The sequence below is a fragment of the Neofelis nebulosa genome, chromosome 16 (genome assembly GCF_028018385.1).
Source record: "Neofelis nebulosa isolate mNeoNeb1 chromosome 16, mNeoNeb1.pri, whole genome shotgun sequence".
Classification (NCBI taxonomy): Eukaryota; Metazoa; Chordata; class Mammalia; order Carnivora; family Felidae; genus Neofelis; species Neofelis nebulosa.
This window is the reverse complement of record NC_080797.1, coordinates 34847314-34867450: the sequence shown is the minus strand read 5'-3', so window position 1 is coordinate 34867450 and position 20137 is coordinate 34847314. Positions and strand designations below refer to the sequence as shown.

Sequence of the window (20137 nt, the reverse complement as noted above, 5' to 3'; positions counted from 1 at the left end):
CACCCTGACCTCCATATGGATCAGGACTATTTCTATTTTTCTTTTTTTTCTTTCTTTCTTTCTTTCTTTCTTTCTTTCTTTCTTTCTTTCTTTCTTTCTTTCTTTCTTTCTTTCTTTTTCTTTCTTTCTTTCCTTCCTTCCCTTAATGTGGATTAGGACCACTTCTGTCTCCGCCCACCCCCCTCCCCCAACACGGACCGGTATCTCCTCTGCGTTTGCATCCCACTCCCAGGAATACTACTCAAAACTTGTATGGAATCAAAGCTCAGTCCAGAGACAGCTGTGGGCGTTGTTCCTGTGACACCTGGTGACACCAATCATACTTTGGAGCTTGAGCTGAAGAATCAACCTGTCTGGGACTGCCTGCCGCAAAACTGCCCACACCTAGTTCCATCTGGTCACCAGAGCGCCGCTTTCTAACAATAGCCGTAACCCCCATCTCCCCACCCCTGCATCCCTGCAGTGATCATCTGAGAAGTGAAAGCTAAGAGCGAAGAGAGGACTTAAGAGAGCAAAGGAGACGGGCAGAGTGGAATTCCTAGCAGGTTCTTGGCTAGTGACAAGCTTTTCCCCCCAGACCCTGCTGTACCTAGCCTGTAACAGGTACAGGATTGGTTATACAAGATCAGTGGGGCGTCCCACTGGCTACCTTTCCAGAGCTGGAGGTGGGTCTGAGTCAGGACTCTGTGCCTCTCACACACTGTGTCTGAATCTGTGGCTGTCATGGGTGGGAGGAGGAGGGGTATAACGGGCCCGCAGTGACTCATTAAGGTTTCTACCTCATCCCTGGGGCTTCTGGTGGCGTGAATGTGGTGCCAAGTGGATTGCTCGGCGCCTTTGCCCTTCCTAGAGACAGCAACAGGGCCCTGGGGTGCGGTGGGGAGTGACTGCCCTGTAGGCTCCTCCAAAGCCCTGGAGCTCTCAGACCAACCCCCAGAAACAGCCAGAGCCAACAACTACAAAAATAAAGCATTTATTTCCTATCCAAAAGTGAGCCTTGGGTGTTGGGTGGCAAAGGAGAACTGGAGAACAGGGTGGGTTTGTGAGAAGTCAGGGCCCTGAGTGAGACCGTGTTGGGTGTGGGGAGAACAGGCTCAGAAGAGGTCTGGTGAGGGGAGGGGTAGGGAGTGCCGTGGGGACTGTTTCAAGTTGCTGGCAGCAGAAAAGACCACCTTCAGGGACAGCCTGCGGAAACACAGAAACAGAGATGTTGACAGGCCCAGGCCCAGGGGTAGAAGCTGACATTTCTGGGCCCAGAAAGCACTCTCTGGAGCACAGGAACCCGGAGAGGACACTCTAAGGCAGGAACTGCAAATCCAAATACCTACAGAGACCAGACAAAGAAGTCAAAGGAGGGAAGCCAGCTAAGTGTCAGGAGATGATCCAGAAATGTGGCAACTGTGAAAAAGTGGCAAGCACAGGCCCCATCTCAAGAGGACTGCGGCCACTCAACACCAGTGGATTATTGCCAGTGGAATGTTGGCCCAGGGTTGCCAGAACGCCCCAAGTTTTTTAGAGAAACTGGAATATCTGGATATTTGTGTGAACTCTGATTTTTAGTGTCAGCAACTCATTCGCATTTTACCACACACACACACACACACACACACACAAATCTGCGAGAATCGAAGAATACATATCTGCGGGCCACCCGTTTGTTTCTTGTGTGGGTTGAGGGATGGGATGAGCCCCTCCAGCCTGGGCTGGTAGTGGGAGGTCTAAGGAGTCTTGGGCTCCTCAGATACCAGCTGCGATCTCAAACCTACCTGTCTCAAGGTGACATCACTTCCAAGGTGTCCAGCAGAATCCAGGGGCTGGGATAGAAGGCCTCACAATATCACTAAGCTATCTCTGCTGCAGAATCTGCAATCTGTCCCTCTTGCCTTAGACACCAAGATCCTGTCTGCTCTTGCCTCAGTCTTCGTGGGCTTGATCTGGGACCCTCCCCCAACCCCCGGTGCTCCCTGGTATCTACCTGCCTCCAGATCCTGGGGAGAAAGCAGGACATGTCATCTGCCCAGCCGGATCGGCACTGCATTCTGTCTCATGCCTGTTGGGTTCCACAGCCTCAGGTGGCTCCCCCTCACAGAGGGGAAGGATACGGGAAGGTTTAGAAAAGGGAAGAGGGTCCGAAGTAACCAGGTTTTGTTAAAAAGTCCAGAGAATGCAGAGCCAACCAGACCAGCCGGTGGCTGTTGACCGGAGGCAGGAGGCCAAGGGGCCCAGTCCCTCCCTGGATGGCAAGCAGCAGTGCCCACCCCAGACGGGCCTGGGCCCAGGGCCAGGGTCAGTGGAACGTGTCTGACCTGGACCGAAAGCTGTGCTGCATGAGGCTTGGGGTCGGGGATGGGGCCTCTGGCACTGGGGAAGGTCCCAGAGGCTCAGGCTCTGAGGGGAAGGGGGACAGCACGGAGAGCCTCAGGTTGGAGGGGGCGGCCCCCATCTCTGCTGTCCCCACACTGGCTGGGCAGTGGACCTCAGCAAAAGTAGTATCCTGGAGGCTGGGCGGTGGTCCAGATAGACAGGGTGAGATGCGTGGAGGCCTCAGCTGGGGACCAGGAGGGTCTGGGAGCCGAGCCGAGACTACTGGGTGGACTGGGGGACCCAGCCTAGCCTGTAGCAGGCCCATGATGTGTCGAAGCTCCCGGCTCAGCTGAGACACTTCCTGGTTGAGGCGGGAGATCTGTGGAAAACACAACAAATCGTTTCCCAGATGCCACAACAATCACCAATCTCCCGGGTGCGCCCCCCTCCACTGTGTACAAAACTCTTTCCCAGCCACTCCTGCTCACGGCCACTGCGAGAAAAAGGCAGGGCAGGGGTTATCTTTGTCTAGATGTAAACACTCAGCTTGTTTCCAAAAAGGCTTTGGGACAGCAGGTATTGCTATCCCCTCTCCTCCACTTTTACAAGAGGCAGAAAAATAGGCTCAAAGAGGTCACAAAGCTGGAAGTGACAGACACAGCAGCCTTACTCTCAGGTGACCCCCGCACACAAGCTCAAGCATCTATTCAGTGTTTTGCAAACTTCAGGGAGTACGAATCAACTGAGAAACTTGTCAAAATGCAGATTCCTGGGCCCCACCCCAGCCATTCCAAATTGGGTGAGGCTCAGGAGTCTGCATCTTAATGGTGCTGACAGACACTCAAGTGCGGGAAACACCACCTAGAACAGTGAACCCAAGCAGGACTGGCCCTCCATCTGGCCCAACAGGGCCTGGTCCCGCCCCCCAGCCCCAGGGGCTGCCCTCCTGGGATGCAGATGATGTTTATCAGAACGCAGGGAAGGCCCACTCCCTAAGGGTTGGGCCTGACTGTGCCCTGATGACAGCTCAGAGATCCCCTGGGAGGAGGCAGAGGCAGAGCCTTGGCATACAAGATCTGGGCTCTTCCTGACCAGGGTTTAGACGTGAGGATCCAGGTCTCCCAGGGCTGAAGGCCTCTCAGCCTCCCTGTCCTCTGACCCCTAAGTTTGCTGAGCATTCCCTTCCCAGGGCTGGGGAAGGAAAAGGACTTGGTAGGGGGCAGGTCCCTAAAGGAGAGAACCCCAAAGTGGAGGAGGGAGGAGAGGCTGTCTTTGCGGGCTAGATAGCCTGAGCCAGCCAGGAAAGGGTGGAGGCAGCAGGCACTGAGTACTTACCTGTGCCAGGGGGTGGGCCAGGCACGTGAGCACTCTTATATCATGCTCAACAACTCTGGCAAAAACGGGTCATTTTTCCCATTTTTCGATGAGGAAATTGAAGTTTGGGGTGGTTGTGGGACTTGCCCAAGGTCACCCAGCTAGTGTGAATAAGTGAACTCAGGACTCTGGCTCCAAACCCTCAAATGCTCTTACATACGAGGCACATTGCTGATCCCAAGATGCTATTTGCCAAGGTTGGAGGGAAGGAGTCAACCCCAACCTACCTCCTGGTTTAGCCTGCAGACCTTTTCCTTCATCTCCTCAGCCTCAGTGGCCAGTTCCTGGCTGGGCCTGGTCCCTGCAGCCAGAATGGGGTGGAAGGGTGCAGGGTGAGTGCAAGGAGAGGGAGTCTACGGCTTGGGCCGGGTCCCCTCCTCTTGCTGGGCAGGCAGAGAAGAGAGGAGAAGAAGCTCTGGGCTCAGGATGATGGGAAAGCCAGACTCTTCCCTGCCCCTTCCCCTGCCCCCTGCCCCAGCTGTACATGCAAAAGCTTCTCTTTAGCATCTGAACACAACATGCTCTTCTCTCCTGCCTTTATCCCAACAACTGCCTTGCTCCACCCCTCAAACTCCTACCCAACCCTTAAGACCCCCTACAAGTGTCCCCTCCTCTAAGAAGGACAGTTAGGGGTGCCCTCCCCTCCTACCTCAGAGCCTTGTTCCTGTCTCGGTTGTGGCACTTGAGACCCTGTTCTGGAATCGTTTATCTGAGGACACAGGTGTGTCCCCCACTAGACTGGAAGCTCACTGAGAGTGCAGGCCAGGTCTGATACATCTATGCTTTCCCAGCACAGAGTCCGGCACATGGTCAGCCCTTACTACACATGGGATGGACGGCTGAAGGGACGAACTGGTGGACGGATGGCGGGTGAATGGGTGACAGAGAGTGAGGTCTACGGCTGGCCCTTACCTGAAGGAGGGGCCTGTGAGCAGGGCCTAGCGTGCTCATGCCTCCTGCTGAACCGAAAGGTAGGGGCCTCCGCTGTGCTGCCAGAGTCCTCAATGCCATCCACTATCCTGGGATGGGGGCAGTGATCATCAGTCCCATGCGGAGAGGGCAAGGGCCAGAGCAGAGCAGGCGGAGGGTAACTGGGGACAGCAGTGCCAGGGAGCTGGGGAGGAGCAGCAGTCAAAGAGGGGTGGGGTTGCAAGTGTGGTGGATCAGGAAGGGCGGGTGGGCAGATGGGGCAGAGATAGGAAGAGCACTGGTTGGAAGGCTGGGGACGGAGCCCAGAGAAGGTTCTGGAAGCCAGCAGGGGTATGGGGAAGGCAGGGGAGGCTGGCGTCTCACCGGGGACTGAGGTCCGGAGGTCCAAAGGTTCCCAGTGGGGGAATGAGAAGCTGGGGGGGCTTCCAGGCAGCAGAACCCCTGGGGGGGCCATGAGGGGAGGGGCTGTGGCCCCGGCCAGCCAGGGCAGGGGAAGGGAATGGGGACAGGGAAGGGGAGGAGACAAGGGCTGAGAATGGGGGCAGCTCCTCGCCCAAGAGGCTGACCAGGGAGCCCCGGGGCCGCGCTGGGCTGAGGTTGGGCAGCAGGAGGGGCCGGCGGGGCCTGGAACCACCCCCAGACTCCACCCCAGTCTCGGCCTCTGTGATGGATGGTAGGGTCTTGTCTGAGGAGGAGCCAAGGCTTTCAGAGCGGGGCTGTGGGCAGAGGGCAGCTGATGTCAGGACAGTGAACAATAGGCCCCTTCATTAAGCAACAGCCTTCACTGGCAGATGCAGCCACCCATCCCCCCCCCCTTCTCCCTGCAGCAGAGGAGCCACGGAAAGGTGCCTCCAGCTCCCAGACTCCCCCATGCAACCTCAAACCCCACCCCACACCTCCCAGGAAGATGGTGTTACCTGGGAGAGGCGAGGAGATCTGGAAAAGCGGCTGAGGCCCTGCGGGGACATAGGGGGGATTCAAGCTGACTCACACCTCCCCCCTCTCCTGGTGCAGCTCTTCCTCCCCATCAGTGCTGTGGGCTTTGAGAATGTGGGGCCTTTTTGTGGAACTGAGTCAGAGATACTTCCAACTCCAACTCAGAGATGTCTGAGTGGCAAAGTAAGTCTGAAAAGCAGTGAAAGACAAAGGCCTAGGGTGTAAACTGTAGACCTGGCCCAGAGGCTAAGCCAAAATGGGGTCAGGAAATATTTGGTGAGTGCCGAAGAGGAAACCCAGGGGATGATGCCCAGTTCAGAGACGGACTTGGAGGAGGAGCACGCGAGGGGGACTGTTTCCAAAGTGAGGTCCCTCTGAGGGGTCTGAGGGGGGTGCTGAGGGGTGGCCAACAGGAAATGATGGGTCAGAGGAGTCGGAAGTAGAAGTGGTGAGAGACGGTCCATGGGGGTTGGGTGATGGCCAATGAAGAAGGGTCAGGTGGGGGTGGAAGATGTTAAGCGTGGAAGGGACAATGGAAGGGGGTGCCGGGGATTGAGAAATGATGTTCTCCGGGTGGAAGGAGATGCATGAGACTCTCTCTTGGGATGGGGAGGTCTGCCCTGAAGGAGGGGACCTCGGAGGAGGTGGAGGCCATAGGGGGTCTACATACATTGGTGTCAGAGCCCTGGCGCAGGTTGAAGGTGAGGTCCCGGGGCAGGCCAGCCCGGAAGGCAGCCCCGTACTCAGGATAGAGTCTCAGGACCTCAGCCAGCCCTCTGCTGCTCAGCTGCTGCAGGCCACAGTAGGTCAGTGCCTTCACGTCAGCGCTGGTCTTCAGCACGCAGCTTGGGACTGCCCCTGACCCAGGCTCCTGCCCCGGCTCAGGGATATCTGCCCCAATCAGGTCCCCCTTCCCTGTGGGTAAGGGATGGGGATAGTCAGCTGGGGCAGAGGGACTAAGAGGATATCAGCGGGAAGTGGTCAGTGGAGCTGGGGGATGGTTAGTGTGTTTGAAGGGCGGTCAGAGAAGGATCAATCAATAGGATTGGTGGAAATAATCAATGGAGTTGGGAAGAAGTCAGTGGAGAGTGACTGATGAAGTTGGGAGACAGTCAATGGGAAATGTCAGTATAATCAATGGAATTAGATGATCAGTTAAAGAATGGCCAGAGGGGTCAGCTAAAGGGTAAAGGTCAATGGAGTTGAGGGTCAGGGGGGAAGAGTCAATGGAGTTGGGAGATGGCGCAGCGGGAAAGGATCAGTGGAGTTGGGGGAGAGTCACTGGGGAAGGGCTGACGGGTTGATGGCCAATAGGATTAGGGGAGAATCTGAGGGTATGGTCAAAAGGGGAAGGTAGTAAGGTGAAGGCACCAGCAAAGAGGACCCCCTCAGCAGGAATTCCACTAGGGGTATCCCAGGCCCTAGATCCCTGGCCACACCCAATGCCCCTGGGGGCAGGTTCTGGGGTAGGTAGTAGGCGGTGGTGGGATCCTCACCCAGGATGGCCAGCACCATGTTGTCTCGAAGCACCTCAAGCGAGCCGGAGCAGACGTAGTAGTGTGCCTGCAGGGCGTCCCCACGGCGCAACAGGTACTCGCCTGGAGCGCAGAACGAGGTCTTGATGTGCAGGGAGAGGGCCCGCAGGCAGCCTCTGCTCGCTGCTGCAAACAGCGGCAGCTGCAGGATCTCCCGATTCAGGTGCATAGCGATGTCAGCTCTCAGCTCGTCTGGGAAGTCACGCAGTAACTGCATAAGGGGCATAGGTCATTCTGGCCATCCCCCTGCAGCTGCTACTTGAGTTCTATAAATGTGCTGAGCTGCCTCCAAGGAGAGGACTCCAAAACTTGCCTTTTGCTTTGAAGTTACCTGTGTTTGACCTTCAAGAAGACCTCTGTGTATCAAACCTCAATTTTGCTTGTGTGTGGACCTCTCAACCCAAGTTCAGGAGCAGAGACTAGGCCTTTTCCTATGTGTCCACTGCCTGTGACTACACACGGTGGTCACTCACACATGTCCTTGGTTACTCAACCCCGTACAAGGATCGGCCCTGGTGGGTCAGCTTTCAACCGGGAGTCAGGAAACTAGACGTCAGCTCTGCCCCTAAGTCCTTGTGAACCTTGGGCAATCCATTTGCTCTCTCTGGGCCTCAATATCCCCATCTGTAAAACGCAGGGTTACACAAGACCTTGAACATTACCAATGATCTCTGAGGAGCCAAACAATGTTCATAGTTCTATCCTCATCTTAGGGAGCCCCTAGGCCACTTGGGCTTGCTGACCTCTCCCGCTTGTCCCCATTTCCTCCCCAGGCTCCTCTTCTAACTTTCCACACTCTGCCCGCATCATGGCAGCCAGCTCCATGACTTCCCTACTCCCTGTGAGCCTGGAGCCCTACCTATGGGTCTAGACCTATATTTTCAACTACCGATGGAACAGCCTCCACGTGGATCTCCCACAGGCACCACACCCTCATCATGGCCTAATCCTGGACTTTCATTTTCACACCTTCCTCCTGTGATGCCCCCATCATGCCCCTTTGCCCAAACCAGGGACCTGGGGCCTATTCTGAGCTCCTCTCCTGCAACCAGCCGATCACCAGGTCCTCCGGCTCCGGCTCTCAGAGATACCTCCTAGATCCTCAGGTCACTTCCCAGCCTAAAAGTTTTGCAGAATACAATCTAAATTCAAGACCACCCATGAGCTGGCCTGACCCGCCTCCCCAGCCCTGTCTCTTGCACTCCGGTCTCTCTCCTCCCCTCCACAGCACTCACACATCCAGTCCTGAAGGCTCACTGACTTGACTTTCAGTTCCCTGAACTCCCCTGCTCTTTTGTGTCAACATTTCCGGGTCTGTGTTCCTACTCCTCTTTCTGCCTGGAATGGCCTCTGGTAGCAGGCTGATTTCCTTCTTGCCCCTCACGATGTCCCCTCTTCCGTGCCGCCTTCCCTGACTCCTCTAGGCCCAGGCACAACGTCCCCTCATTGCTCTGCCATCCCTCCAGCAGAGTCCTATTCACTGCGTAATTATTTGTTTACCTGTCTGCCTCCTTCACCCAACTGGTGTCTCCCTCAGGACAAGGGCTGAGTGTCATCATCTCTGAGCTCCCTGTGTCCCGCACAGAGGCTGGCCCAAAGCAAGCGCTCAGGAAAGGCTGGCTGAGGGGGGTGGGGGTGGGGGATGGCATTAGCTAAGGCCTGAGCTCCCTCTCAGCTCCCGTGTTCTAGTGCCAAGGAAAAGGGATGTGGATGGGGGTCGGTGCCGTGCCCCTTTGAGCAGGGCTTCGCCTCCCGGGACCCCAGGTGTCTCCATCCCAACCCCAGAGAGACGGCGACCCCTCTCCCACTCTGACGCCACGCGCCGGGTCCGGGCACACTACCTCGTTGGCGTCGATGCCGCTGTTGACAGCCCACGTGGTCTGGAAGGACTCGAGCATGCGCTGCTTGAGCGGCCGCGGCAGGCGGTGCACACGGATGAAGTCCTTGAGGTCCTTCATGCGGCGGTGGTAGAGTGAACGGCGCGAGTACATGCGCTGGATGATGGCCGTCACGTTCCCGAACACCACGGCGTGCATCAGCGCTGCAGCGGCGGCAGCGGCAGCGGGTTAGGGACGGCCACCCCTCCCGCCTCCACCCCCGCCCCAGGACCCACCCTGCCTGTGGACGGCTCTGGGCGCCTGGGGAGGGAGGAGCAGGAGAGCCAGCGGGCTTGGGTTAGCTCAGGGAATAGCCAGACCTGATGTTCCTCTCCTGCCCTCCAGCTAGGTCATGAACTTGGGTTTCCCATTCCCTTTGCAGAAGGCCAGCACGGCCCCCCCCCCCCGCCCCCCCGGGGACCAGCATGTAGTAGATGCTGAGGAAACGGCTATGAATGAATGCACGACTGTCTGGACGTGGGTGGGCATCTTGCCTTCTCTGAGCCTGTTTCCCCATCTGCACGCTGGGCTTAGCGGGGCCACCCTGGGGCATGGCAGGCCCGGCCTCACCGCCTATGAGCATGGTGCAGATGGAGAAGATCTTCTCCGCGTCGGTGTTGGCGCACACGTTGCCGAAGCCCACGCTGGTGAGGCTGCTCAGCGTGAAGTAGAGGGCAGCGATGTAGGCACTGCGCCGCGACGGGCCGCCCGCCGAGCCATTGACGTAGGGCTCCTCCAGCCGCTTGCCCAGCTCGTGCAACCAGCCTGGGGTGGGGGGGGGGGGTAGTGGAGGGAGGCAAGGAGCGGCGGCCCAGGCAGTGGAGAGCTGGCCTTCCCTGAGCTGCCTGCGCTTGACCTTGGGCAAGTTTGACCAAGGGGAGGTTTGCACCCGCAGGGATGGAAAATGTCCCCAGTGGTCTGGGCCTGGGACTCCCCACAGTGAACTGGTTACAGCTGCAAACTTCCTAAGCTCCTGAATGTTTGGGGGGACCCTCCTCACTCTAACAGTTTACTGAGCACCCCTGTGTACAGGGTGCTGGCACTTGACCCCACCATTCTCCCTGCCCTGATGGAACCTACCGTCTGGAGGGGAAAGACACATGAAATAAATGACAGGTGGGCAGTGAGCTACGAAAAGGGAAGTACGGGGCGTCCTAGGAGCCATAATGAGTTAGGGAGAGTTAGCTTAGTGGTGATTGCAAGGAATAGAAAAGTCACTTAGGGGAAGAAGGGAGGGAAGACAAAGGGAGAAGATTCCCGAGAGGAAAACAGGTTCAAGGCCGTTGTGAGAAAGCAGTGCATCCCGGGGAGCTGGAAGGAGGCCAGCGTGGCTGCAGCACAGGGCACAGGGAAGAAAGGGAAACCAAGTGGGGAGAGAGAAGGCAGCAGGGCTATGCAGGGTGTGGATTGAGTGGGGACTTTTTTTTTTTTTTTTTGAGTGTGGACTTTATTTTGAGGGCAGTGGAGAGCCACTGAAAGGGTCGGGGGGAGAAGGAGCACTACCTCTGCCCCAAACACCCTCCTGACCATGAGAGTGTTTCCTGTACTGCTTTGATTGCCTGTCACCGGTCCTGCTCCCCTGCTAGGCTGTGAGGTCTGCCCAGGCAGACCCCTGGTCTTCACTTCAGTACCCCCGTGCCTGACCCAGAGGGAAGAATGTGGGGTGGCGGGTGTGGTGCCAGAGGAGGCATCAGCCCGGGGGCCTGAGTGGACAGGGCAGGTGGACGGATGTCAGCGAAAGCCTGGGGTCGGTGGCTCACCGATGTCCCAAAGCAGCGGGTCATTGGCCTCCATCTCCCGGCGCCCGATGACGTACCAGATGCAGGCCATCCAGTGGGCGAGGAGCGCGAAGACGGACATGAGTAGTGTGAGGACCACGGCGCTGCACTGTGAGTATCGCTCCAGCTTCTGCAGCAGCCGCAGCAGCCGCAGCAGCCGCACCGTCTTCAGAAGGTGCACCAGCGATGTCTGCAGGAGTGTGGTGGGGGAGGCTGGGAGCAGGCACGCCTCGGCCTCCTCGGAGCCCCTGCGTCCCCTCCCAGATGCCCTGGAGCCAGGGGAAGCTGCAGCAGGGGAAACCGTCCCTGCTGTCCTGGGAAAGTGACCAGGGAACGTGGCCAGGAGGGAATAATACTAAAACCAATAAAGGCTAACACTTACTATGTGTACTTGCTTACTTATGTAAGTACTTACTATATGTGTGTCAGGCTCTGGGCTAAGCACTTACGATCCTCATGACACACGCATGCCTTCAGTTCAGTTATCATCATTGTTCCAGTTTGCAGATGAGTAAACTAAGGCTCAGAGGCAGGGGAACAGACACAATGATCTCTGGCCCCTGCTTGAAGCCCTCAAAGTCTTAGGCACAACCAGCTGCGGACAAGATCTGGTTGTTGGCGATGACAGCAGTTGTGATGGGAGCCGTCCTCAACCCACAGAGTAGCAAGGTAAGGCGCGAACAGGCAAGAGGCTTGGGGACAGGGGGAGGTTAGGGGCCATGGCCATGGTGGGTGAGCTGCTGATGAGAGGCGCATACCGAAGTGCTGGGGCAAGGAGAGCACAAAGTGAAGGAGCCTGGGTTTCAAGGTCTTAGCCATTGTGGGGCTTAGGTGGGGGTTATGGAGCCGGTGGCACCTCGTAAGCATCCTGTGTTAGCTAATATTTTTTTTTAATTTTTTTTTTCAACGTTTTTTATTTATTTTTGGGACAGAGAGAGACAGAGCATGAACGGGGAAGGGGCAGAGAGAGAGGGAGACACACAGAATTGGAAACAGGCTCCAGGCTCCGAGCCATCAGCCCAGAGCCTGACGCGGGGCTCGAACTCACAGACCGCGAGATCGTGACCTGGCTGAAGTCGGACGCTTAACCGACTGCGCCACCCAGGCGCCCCATGTGTTAGCTAATATTACCACCACGACTGTTGTCATTGTGGTCACCAGTGCTTCAATTAGCCCTCCAAAGCTTGGAGACGAGGAGCAGGTACGGAAACTTATCCTCTCACTACTCTGGGAGGGGGCAGCTTGGAAGCTAGGGCTGGGGGCTCTGGGGCAGCGCCGGGGGAACTTGGTATGAAGGCCCTCTCAGAAGCCTCCGACAGCATCCCCCACAGCCCTGGCCCGGCACGGCTCCTGAGCCACCTCCTGTCCTTTTCTCTAATTTTAGGTGAAGGAGCTGGAAAGGAGGTGGCCCTGCTTCCTCCACATGGACCGTCTCCAGGGCTTAACGCCTGCCTCCAGCTCCCAGAGCTTCTGCTTCCAAACTTGAGTCCTTCAGAGCTTCTCCTAGTCACCTGCCTCTGAGCCCCACTCCCTTGGGGCCCTCCTCTCCTTCTCCTTGGACCAGAGTGTCCCAGGCCTGGCTCCTTCAAGTCCACAGCTCTGCCAGTGCCTACTCATCCTCTATCTTTGCTCTGTCTCCCTCCAGCCCCACACTGCTCCTCCTCTCGCCTTCTGCCACATCATCGAGTTGGGTGCATGGGGTTCCTGAGAACCAGGGTGGTACGTTAGAAAGAGGAATAGACTAGGAGTCTGGAGGCCTGGTTCCAATCTCCTGCCTGCTGCTGCTAGCTGTGTGACCTGCGGCAAGTCACTTAACCTCTCTGAGCCTTTGCATCTACCTCTGAAAAAGAGAATCTGCCCTGAAGGGTTACCGTGAGGCTCCTATGTGATGATGTGGGCGAAAGGACTTAGTAAATGTAAGATGCTCCTTAAGGTATCAGAGGAGGGGGACTGCCTGGGAGGAGAGACAGGGGATTCTCTGTAGCTCTCCCCAGGACAGCTGTCCGGCTGGCTGACACAGCCTGGTGGGCACGGGATGGGAGAGTGCAGTCACAGGGAGGGGTGGGGAGCTCTGCTCGGAGTGGCCGGAGCCTCAGGGCAGACATACACACATGCACGTGTGTGGGAGTGTGCACACACGTGTACCCAGCCAGGAGAAGAGGCCCACAGCCCGTTGGCGGCTAGTTAAATCCGGCTGCGTGTAGGTGGTTTCCCACTATAGCTGAGTGTGGCAGAGAGAGGAGCGCACAGGGAAACTGCTCTCCACCTCCCCACCCAACAGCCAAGGGGGTCTGGGGACACAGGGTGGGACTCCCTCACCCTGGACTCGAGAGCACCTGCTATCTGCTGGCTGGGTGCAGAGCTGACCACTCAGGGCACCTCCGGGCAGTCCCCGGGGAGCTGAGAGGGCCCAGGACCTGGCACTGTCTGCCTCCAAATCCACCCCACAACCTCTGCCTCCTTGTCTTGGCTTACAACGCTCCCCCCAGATGCTCTCTCCCCATCTTCTGCCAGCCAAATCCTGCTCTCTGTCAAGGGTCTAGCTCTGCTCTGTCTCCTGCAGGAATCCTTTCCAGACCACCCCTGGCCTTTTTCCAACTGCAGTGCTTTGGCCTCCCAGGTGCTGGCTAGATTTCAGATCATTTGTACGCACGCCCACTTTCCTGCCTGGAACTCCAAGGTCGGCTAGCTCCTGCCCAGCTGCCAGCAACACCTGGGCCCCATCTTCCTCTCCATTCACCTCTTCTGTTCCTGCTGTCCCCTCCACCAGTCCTGCCCCCTCACCAGCTTAGCTGCCTGGAGGCTGAATCCTTGTCCCTTTTCCCCACCGTGACCATGCTCCACACAGTGCTTTGCAGACAGCTAAATGCTCATCGGTTGTTTGTTAAATAAAAATGTGAAAAGTACCACTCATTTGGCATCAGACCAATGCCGCCTTGGTAGCCCTAGTTAGCTTTTCATTTGTCTCAGCTTCCCTCAGTGATTGTGAGCTGAGCTCCCGGAGAGCGCAGACCCTCCCAGCTCCTTCTGAGCAGCCCACGGCAGGTGCCTGACAACTACATGCAGATGGATGGATGGGAAGGACTGAGTCTGAGTTGGGGTCGGTGCCTTCATAGGAGATGCTGGGCTAATTTGGGAGGCTGGGCTGCAGGGTGGCCTGGGGGGTCACTCACCACGGTGATGTTGAAGACATAAAGCAGGTCAAAAGGCAGAGCAGCAATAAGGTCAACAAAGAACCAGGTGGCCAGGTAGTGAAGACCGATGGAACGAGGAGCAGAGACCACCTGGCCGGACTGGGACACATAGGTGGTGCGGAAGTTCAGGATGATATCTGGGGGTGCAAGAGGCTGTTGGTTACTAGGGGGCTTTGTGCCCAGAAACTCAGGCCGAGGGGCCAAGGAAATGAGTAAGCTGGGAACAAGCCTGAGGCCCAGAATGGAGGTGGGGGCAGGGAAGAGGAAGAGAGCTCGGGCTTCTGGCTGGTCTCCAGGGAGGAGTGGTCTAAAGGTTGAAGGCTGAAGGGGTCAGAGGTCAGGGCACATGGACCATTAGGACTTAAAGACCTAGAAATGGTTGGGCTCTGAATGCCTGGGTACTGCAGGCCCAGGATCGAGCAAAGGTTGGAGGAGTGGGTCCCTCCAGCCCACCCACCAGGGTATGTGGGGCAGAAGGTCTAACCCAGGATGAAGAGCATCTCCACGGCGATGTCGCTGACAAGGGTGTGTCGGGAAGTGATGGGGGTGTCATCATCGCCCAAGAAGCAGACATTGTAGGGAACGGTGACCGCAACGTAGAAGGTGGCGAGGAGGATGAGGCCGTCCCACACGGCCTTGGGGACGCTGTAGTGGAGGAGGAGGCAGCGGGACCCCCCCACGGAGGCCACCTTGTACTCGGGCACTGATGGCTTTGGCTCAAACACGTTCTAGGGGGAGAGGGGTGGCGGTTGGGGACATTTAAGGGAAAGAGGAGCCGAGGCTTGGGGAAGGGAGAGGCAGCGGATGGGGAAGGGGGGAGTGGGTGCTGCAGGCATGACCACGACAGGAGATAGAAGGTGCAGGGGAGAGGGTCAGGGGCTGTCACCTAACACTTCCTACCTCTGCCAAGCAACTGCTCAGGCCCCCTGTTGATCAATCATGTTTTGAGAGGGGATGGGCCTTCCCCCTACTTGAGAGGGAGATTATGACAAATCAGGCACACGCCTTAGCTTGAGGGGTCACTAACATCTCCCTTAAGTTTCTCTTGGTATTTAGGGGCCCTGTGGGGGACGGGGATATCCCAGAGATGAGGGGAGGCTGGCACGGTGCACCCCATTCCCTATAGCCCTCAAAACAACTCAGAGGGATGGACAATTGATCCCAAGGCTTTATCAGGGTCCTAGGGCTAGACAGCAGGACCCTACTGGGGGCTCTCTCCCTAGGACCACAGCTTGTGATTTCACTCCTCCCCCGCATAGGTAACTCTATCATCCAGAGGTAGGTGATGTAATTGCTGCTAGATCCCTGCCCTTATGACATCATCATAGTAGAGTAACGTCAATCAGAAGGAAGCAAAGGAAATGGGGTTGGAAGATGTGAGGGGACATGATGGGACACAGCAGAGAGTCATACATGAGAAACGGGTGGACAGAGGAATAAGCCACGGGAAGGAGATCAGATAGGCAGGGAGACGGGGAGACAGTAGCAAGGCTGTCTCAGAATCACAGCTGGGAGACGTTGGGGTGCAGACGGGACTCACATTATTGGTTTTCATGCCTCCCTGGCCCCGGCGGCCAAAATGGCCAGTCAGCCGGTGTAGGACAGTACGGCTCTGCCTCCTGGCAGATCGAAGTCTTGAGCTGGCTCCCCTCCTACCAAAACCGCCCGAGTTTTCTGTTGGGAAGAAGGGTGCAAGATAAATGGGGGCGCATCCCGTGAGGCCCGGTAGGGAGAGGTCTTGTGTGACCTTCAGCAAGGACCTCTGACCATTAATGCCTCCTCCCCAGGCCTGCAGTTACCATGATTACTGTCACCATGGCCTCCTGAGGGGCCAAGTCCCGGGCCTCCACTCTGAGTGATGTCCTTGAAGGAAAAGAGGAAAAGCACGACCTCTCCCATCTCATTCTTGATGGGCATCATGTCCAAGAGGCACCAAAAGGCTGAGCCTATAGATGTGGAGAGGTGGAATGGGAGGGTGAGCAGTCCATGGCACCCCTTTCCCCTTAACCTCCCATGGTTCCTGAGCATAGTCAAAGGACTTGGCAAAGGTTTAGATCTGGAAAGAACCCCAGAGATTATGTTAGCTGACTCCTTCCCTTCCAGATGGGAGAACAAAGTCCTCGAGAGGATCAGGGATGTACTTGGCGTCACCTAGTCAGCCTGTGGCAGTGGGTGGACTAGCACCCAGACTTCTGCCATGCCAGGCAAATTCTGGGTAAGGCACCTAGGCAGAGCTGCGGGGCTGCAGGGCAGGCCAGGCCTCCTTACCATCCTTTCGATAGAAGCAGATTTCAGCCCGATGCTCCTGATGGCCCTCCAGGGCCTTGTGCAGCCTCTGCAGTGCTGGCTCGCTGGTCTCCGGACCATAGAGGAAGCGGCAGCTGCAGGTTTTCTGCATGACCTCGGTACGGCCGTAGCCTGTGAGCTCACAGAATCCGTCAGAGCAGTACACAATGGGAAAGCCCCGTGGGCCCTGTGCGTTGGCCAGCAGGAAGTTGCTGTCTGTGGGAAGAAGAGGTCAAGGTTAGGTCAAGGCCAGGAGGGGAGCTTAGCTTCAAGGTGGGTAAGTACCTCCCCCAGGCTGTGGTCAGAAGTCAGAGCCAGAAGCTTCCCAGGCTTCATTTGATTCCTGGGTCCCCTTTGGGATATTCTGAAATGAGAGTGCGAAGAGATAGAACAAAAGGACAAGGACGTAAGGGTGGCCCGGAACCGGCACAGGGATCACTGGGGGGTTGGAGAAGATCATGCAGTCCTTCTGCCTGCATTCAGGCTGGTGAGCTTATACAGAGGACCTATAGTAGTAAGAGCATGGGCTCCAGCACCACACACCTGCCGCTTTCCAACCATAACCTTGGACAAGTTAATGAACTCTCTTCTGTGCCTCAGCTTTCGTATCTGCAAAGTGGGGGATAATATATCTTGTTCACATGGTTGTCGTGAGAGTTATATGAGTTACCTGGGGAAAACAGATCCTAGCATTCACTAAGTGCTACACTGACAAGGTACGACAATACCCCCACACACAGCCCACCCCCCACCGCCCGCCGCATTCCCACAGCCTGCAAGACACATGCATAGCTGCTACCCTGTCATCCTATTAGAGAGTGGACAGGGCAGAGATTCTGGTGATATCACACCCATTGTATTGATAGGAAACCAAAAGATGGAGATTATCCAAACTCACAAAGCTCCTTTGTTGGGGGAGAGAGACAGTGATGAGTAGTGTCCTCATTCTCTGCCTTCCAGGAAAGGTCCTCTTTTTAGCATCTCTTTAGGTAATTTCAGGGGGTCTGTCCCAGTGCTCAAAGTCTGACAGGATTGGGCGCTGAAGTTTAGTCCAGCAACCCCAGCAGCAGAATGTGAGCTGGCTCCCTATGGCTCCAATGGGTGGAGGTTGAAGAGGGGCTCTGTGGGCCATCCAGGGGCAGAGTCTCCACTGAGGGAAGGGGCCTGAGACACAACCAGTACTGGGAGCTAAGAGGGGTGACTGTCTGGGGGTGGAGTGGCTGATGGGGGCTGAAGGTGCCTGGGAGGCTTTGGGCCCTGGGCAGCAGCCTCCCTCTTCCATCCCAGGGCCCGTTGCCGGGGTGATGGGAGCTATGGAAACAAGGGAGGTGTCTGTGGGGGGAGAGTGGGGAGGCGGCTAAGGCCCCGGCGGCTCGGTTTCCGCCCGCGGGTACCGCTCCCCCTACCTTCCAGATACTGGCTAGGGTACCCCAAGGGGGCAGGGGGAGATCTCTCAGCTCCAAAGCAGGAAAAGGGAAAGGCGGGAGAAGTGGCAGAGAAGGAGGAATGTGGCTGTCCAAGGTGCTGAACCTGGAATCCAAGCTGGGGGTGGGTGAGCAGAGAGTTCCCTCCGTCACACGGACCACCCCCTCCTCCTGCCTCACCTCCCTCAGATGCAGACGCGCCAAGATTTGGGGGCGCGTGACCTTAATCCAAGCAAGGTGCTGCCTAAGTCTGATCTTTTCTCTTTCTTTTTTCTTTTTTTTTCCTGGGGAAGGAGATGCTGGAGCCTTCTGGAAGTAGACTCCAGAGCGCCTGACCGCTTCGTCCCACCTCTGCGTCTCGGATACCCCCCATACGTCCCCAGCAGAGCTCTGCCCCGCAGCGGGAGGCTCCCACGGCCCCCTCCTCCGTTTTGCGGCACAAAGAGCATTTCCTGACTCAGTCACACTCCCAGTCTTAGCCCCCTGCACTCTTGGCCCTTTCCTCGCCTCCCCTCACAGGGCACTGCCAGTCCTGTTCCTTTCCCGGCGACTTCGGGAGTTCCTAGACCGTCAAGTCCACTCTCCCCGCCTCGGGTGTCACCATATCCAGGAGACCCGGCGCCGGCGCCGAAGCAGACTTGACCCCAGCTCCAACACCCAGCCCCAGCCTCGCCCCACTCACGAGTGCCGTCGAATCGGGTGGCGATGGTGTCCAGAAAGGTGTTTTGCGGGGCCAGCAACCCCTTCATGACCGGCATGGCCTCGGGGCGGGGGTTCGAGGCGCGGCGCTGGGGGGCGTTCAGCGCGGCGGGGCCGGAGGGGGCGCGCTGCCGGCGGAGCCGGGGCGCCCCATGCGCCCGCCTGCCTCCTCCCCTCCTCTCAGCGCCGCCGCTGCCGCTGCCTCTCGGTTCCGAACCCTGCAGCTCTCGGCTAGGCTTGGCGCCGCCTCTGTCCCCCCACCTCCCCACGGGCCAAGTTCTTTCCCCCGGGCTCGGCCCGCACCCGCCACGTGGCCGGTACGGGGAGGGGCCGCCAGCGACACCCTCACCCTTCTCCGCGTTGCTCCTCCCAGGGGGGAGCGGCCCACGCGTGTCTCTCCCAGAGAGATTTCGGGACACGCCCACCTGGAGCAGAGACCACGGAGGTGGGGCGGGGCTTGGTTGGCAGACACTCCCCTTTCCGGGGTGACCACGCCCCCACGCGTGGTTCCCAGGCGACTCCTTGTGGCTCCGCCCTATGGGTTTCCCCGCGCGCCGCCCACGCTGCGGATGGTGTTTGGTTCACAGTGCCGCCTGCTGGAATTGGGATATTTCAGTTCCCTGCGCTCCAAAGTGTGATAGCAAGGTTAAAGAGATTCATTCGTTTGGCCGGTGGCGGGTCGACGGGACGGCTGGAAATGAACTTCTAGAATAGCTTAACCCTCACTCGCGCCCCAGTTTAGGTAGGGAACCTTGGCGAGCTCTGTCTCTGAGTGCAGCCTGGTGGATGAAAAGAGCTTTGGAGTCCATGGGGTAGAATCCCAGCTTTGCTACTCACTGATTGTGTGATTTAGCCTCGTCAAGCCTCCCTTTCCTTATCTGTAAAATTGAGCTAATAATTTTCACCTCATGCGGTCGTGAGAATTTAATAGCATAATGCATGTTTTTGGTACACAATAAGTGTGCTGGAGAGCAGTTGTCTCTCTCTTCCTGTAGTCTTGATTTAACCTTCCTTCTCTCGGCTGCCATTCAAGTGGAAGAGAGGCTGGAGGCAAGTTCGGGGCTGAGAAAGATAGTTTCAAGTTAGGCAGAGTCAGTTTGCAAATCTTTAAAGGTGTATTGGCGGTCTTTGAGCTCCATCTTCTCCAAGAGGGAACCAGTGCAGCAGCAAGAAGGACCCAGGTGAGACCAGACATCGGACTTTTTCACTACCAAAGCAGAAAATCACCAGGCAGGGGGTTGGGGGGCAGCTGAGGGTGGTGGCTTAGGGTGGCTGCTTTCCAAAACAAAGCAGCTAAAGCCAGTGAGAATGGGAAGATAGGCTGGTGGTCATCTCAGGCCCTCACCAGTGCTCCTCATCCCCAAGTCTGACCTGGGCATTATCTGGAATGTTAGATTGCTTAAAAGTCCCACATCCTTCTGTGTCTCTACTTCTGGATGTTATATTAGTTTCCTAGGGCTACTATAACAAAGTACCACAAACTGGCTTAAACAACAGAAATTTATGTCTCAGTTCTGGAGGCTAGAAGTCCAAGATCAAGAGAAGGCAGGGCTGGTTCCTTCTGAAGGCTGTGAGGGAGAATCTGTTCCATGCCTCTCTTCTAGCTTCTGGTGGGTTGCTGACAATCTTTGGTGTTCCTTGGCTTGTAGATACATCACTCCATCTCTGTCTTCATGTTCACATGGGTTCCCCCTGTGTGTGTTTCTGTAAGTCCACATTCCCCCTTTTTATGAGGACACTGGTCACATTGGATTAGAGGTCCACTCTACTCCAGTATGACCTCATCTTAATTATATCTAC

The 20137-nt window shown here is 57.0% G+C and overlaps 1 protein-coding gene across 3 annotated transcripts; it reads right to left on the bottom strand.

Annotated features, from left to right (window-relative positions):
- Positions 1 to 957: 957 nt before the first annotated feature.
- Positions 958 to 18496, bottom strand: KCNH4 (potassium voltage-gated channel subfamily H member 4). Of its 3 annotated transcripts, none has more exons than XM_058703644.1 (17): positions 18321 to 18496; positions 16197 to 16430; positions 15728 to 15874; positions 15469 to 15602; positions 14413 to 14656; positions 13908 to 14065; positions 10717 to 10924; positions 9527 to 9721; positions 8921 to 9120; positions 7041 to 7290; positions 6215 to 6459; positions 5526 to 5564; positions 4972 to 5324; positions 4591 to 4697; positions 3906 to 3979; positions 2307 to 2683; positions 958 to 1185 (listed from the first exon to the last, which is right to left on the bottom strand). In XM_058703644.1, exons 1-17 carry the CDS (start codon positions 18394 to 18396, stop codon positions 1095 to 1097), a joined length of 3132 nt encoding a protein of 1043 aa, XP_058559627.1. In that variant the 5' UTR covers positions 18397 to 18496; the 3' UTR covers positions 958 to 1094. The 3 variants fall into 3 exon arrangements, 2 of the variants coding, with proteins under 2 accessions (XP_058559627.1, XP_058559628.1); XR_009254966.1 differs by having other exon boundaries at positions 1075 to 1185; positions 1976 to 2683; XM_058703645.1 differs by lacking the exons at positions 958 to 1185; positions 2307 to 2683; positions 3906 to 3979; ... (1 more) ...; positions 4972 to 5324; positions 5526 to 5564 and adding an exon at positions 5571 to 5733.
- Positions 18497 to 20137: the final 1641 nt, after the last annotated feature.

What these genes read in the sequence shown, in the direction of transcription:
- KCNH4 (XM_058703644.1), bottom strand. Translation starts at nt 18,396, where the DNA reads ATGCCGGTCATGAAGGGGTTGCTGGCCCCGCAAAACACCTTTCTGGAC. An exon ending in CACCCGATTCGACGGCACTC is followed by an intron (nt 16,431 to 18,320) that starts GTGAGTGGGGCG and finishes TTCTTCCCACAG; the next exon opens with ACAGCAACTTCCTGCTGGCC. An exon ending in CTCACAGGCCCCTCCTTCAG is followed by an intron (nt 3,980 to 4,590) that starts GTAAGGGCCAGC and finishes TTCTGGCTGCAG; the next exon opens with GGACCAGGCCCAGCCAGGAA.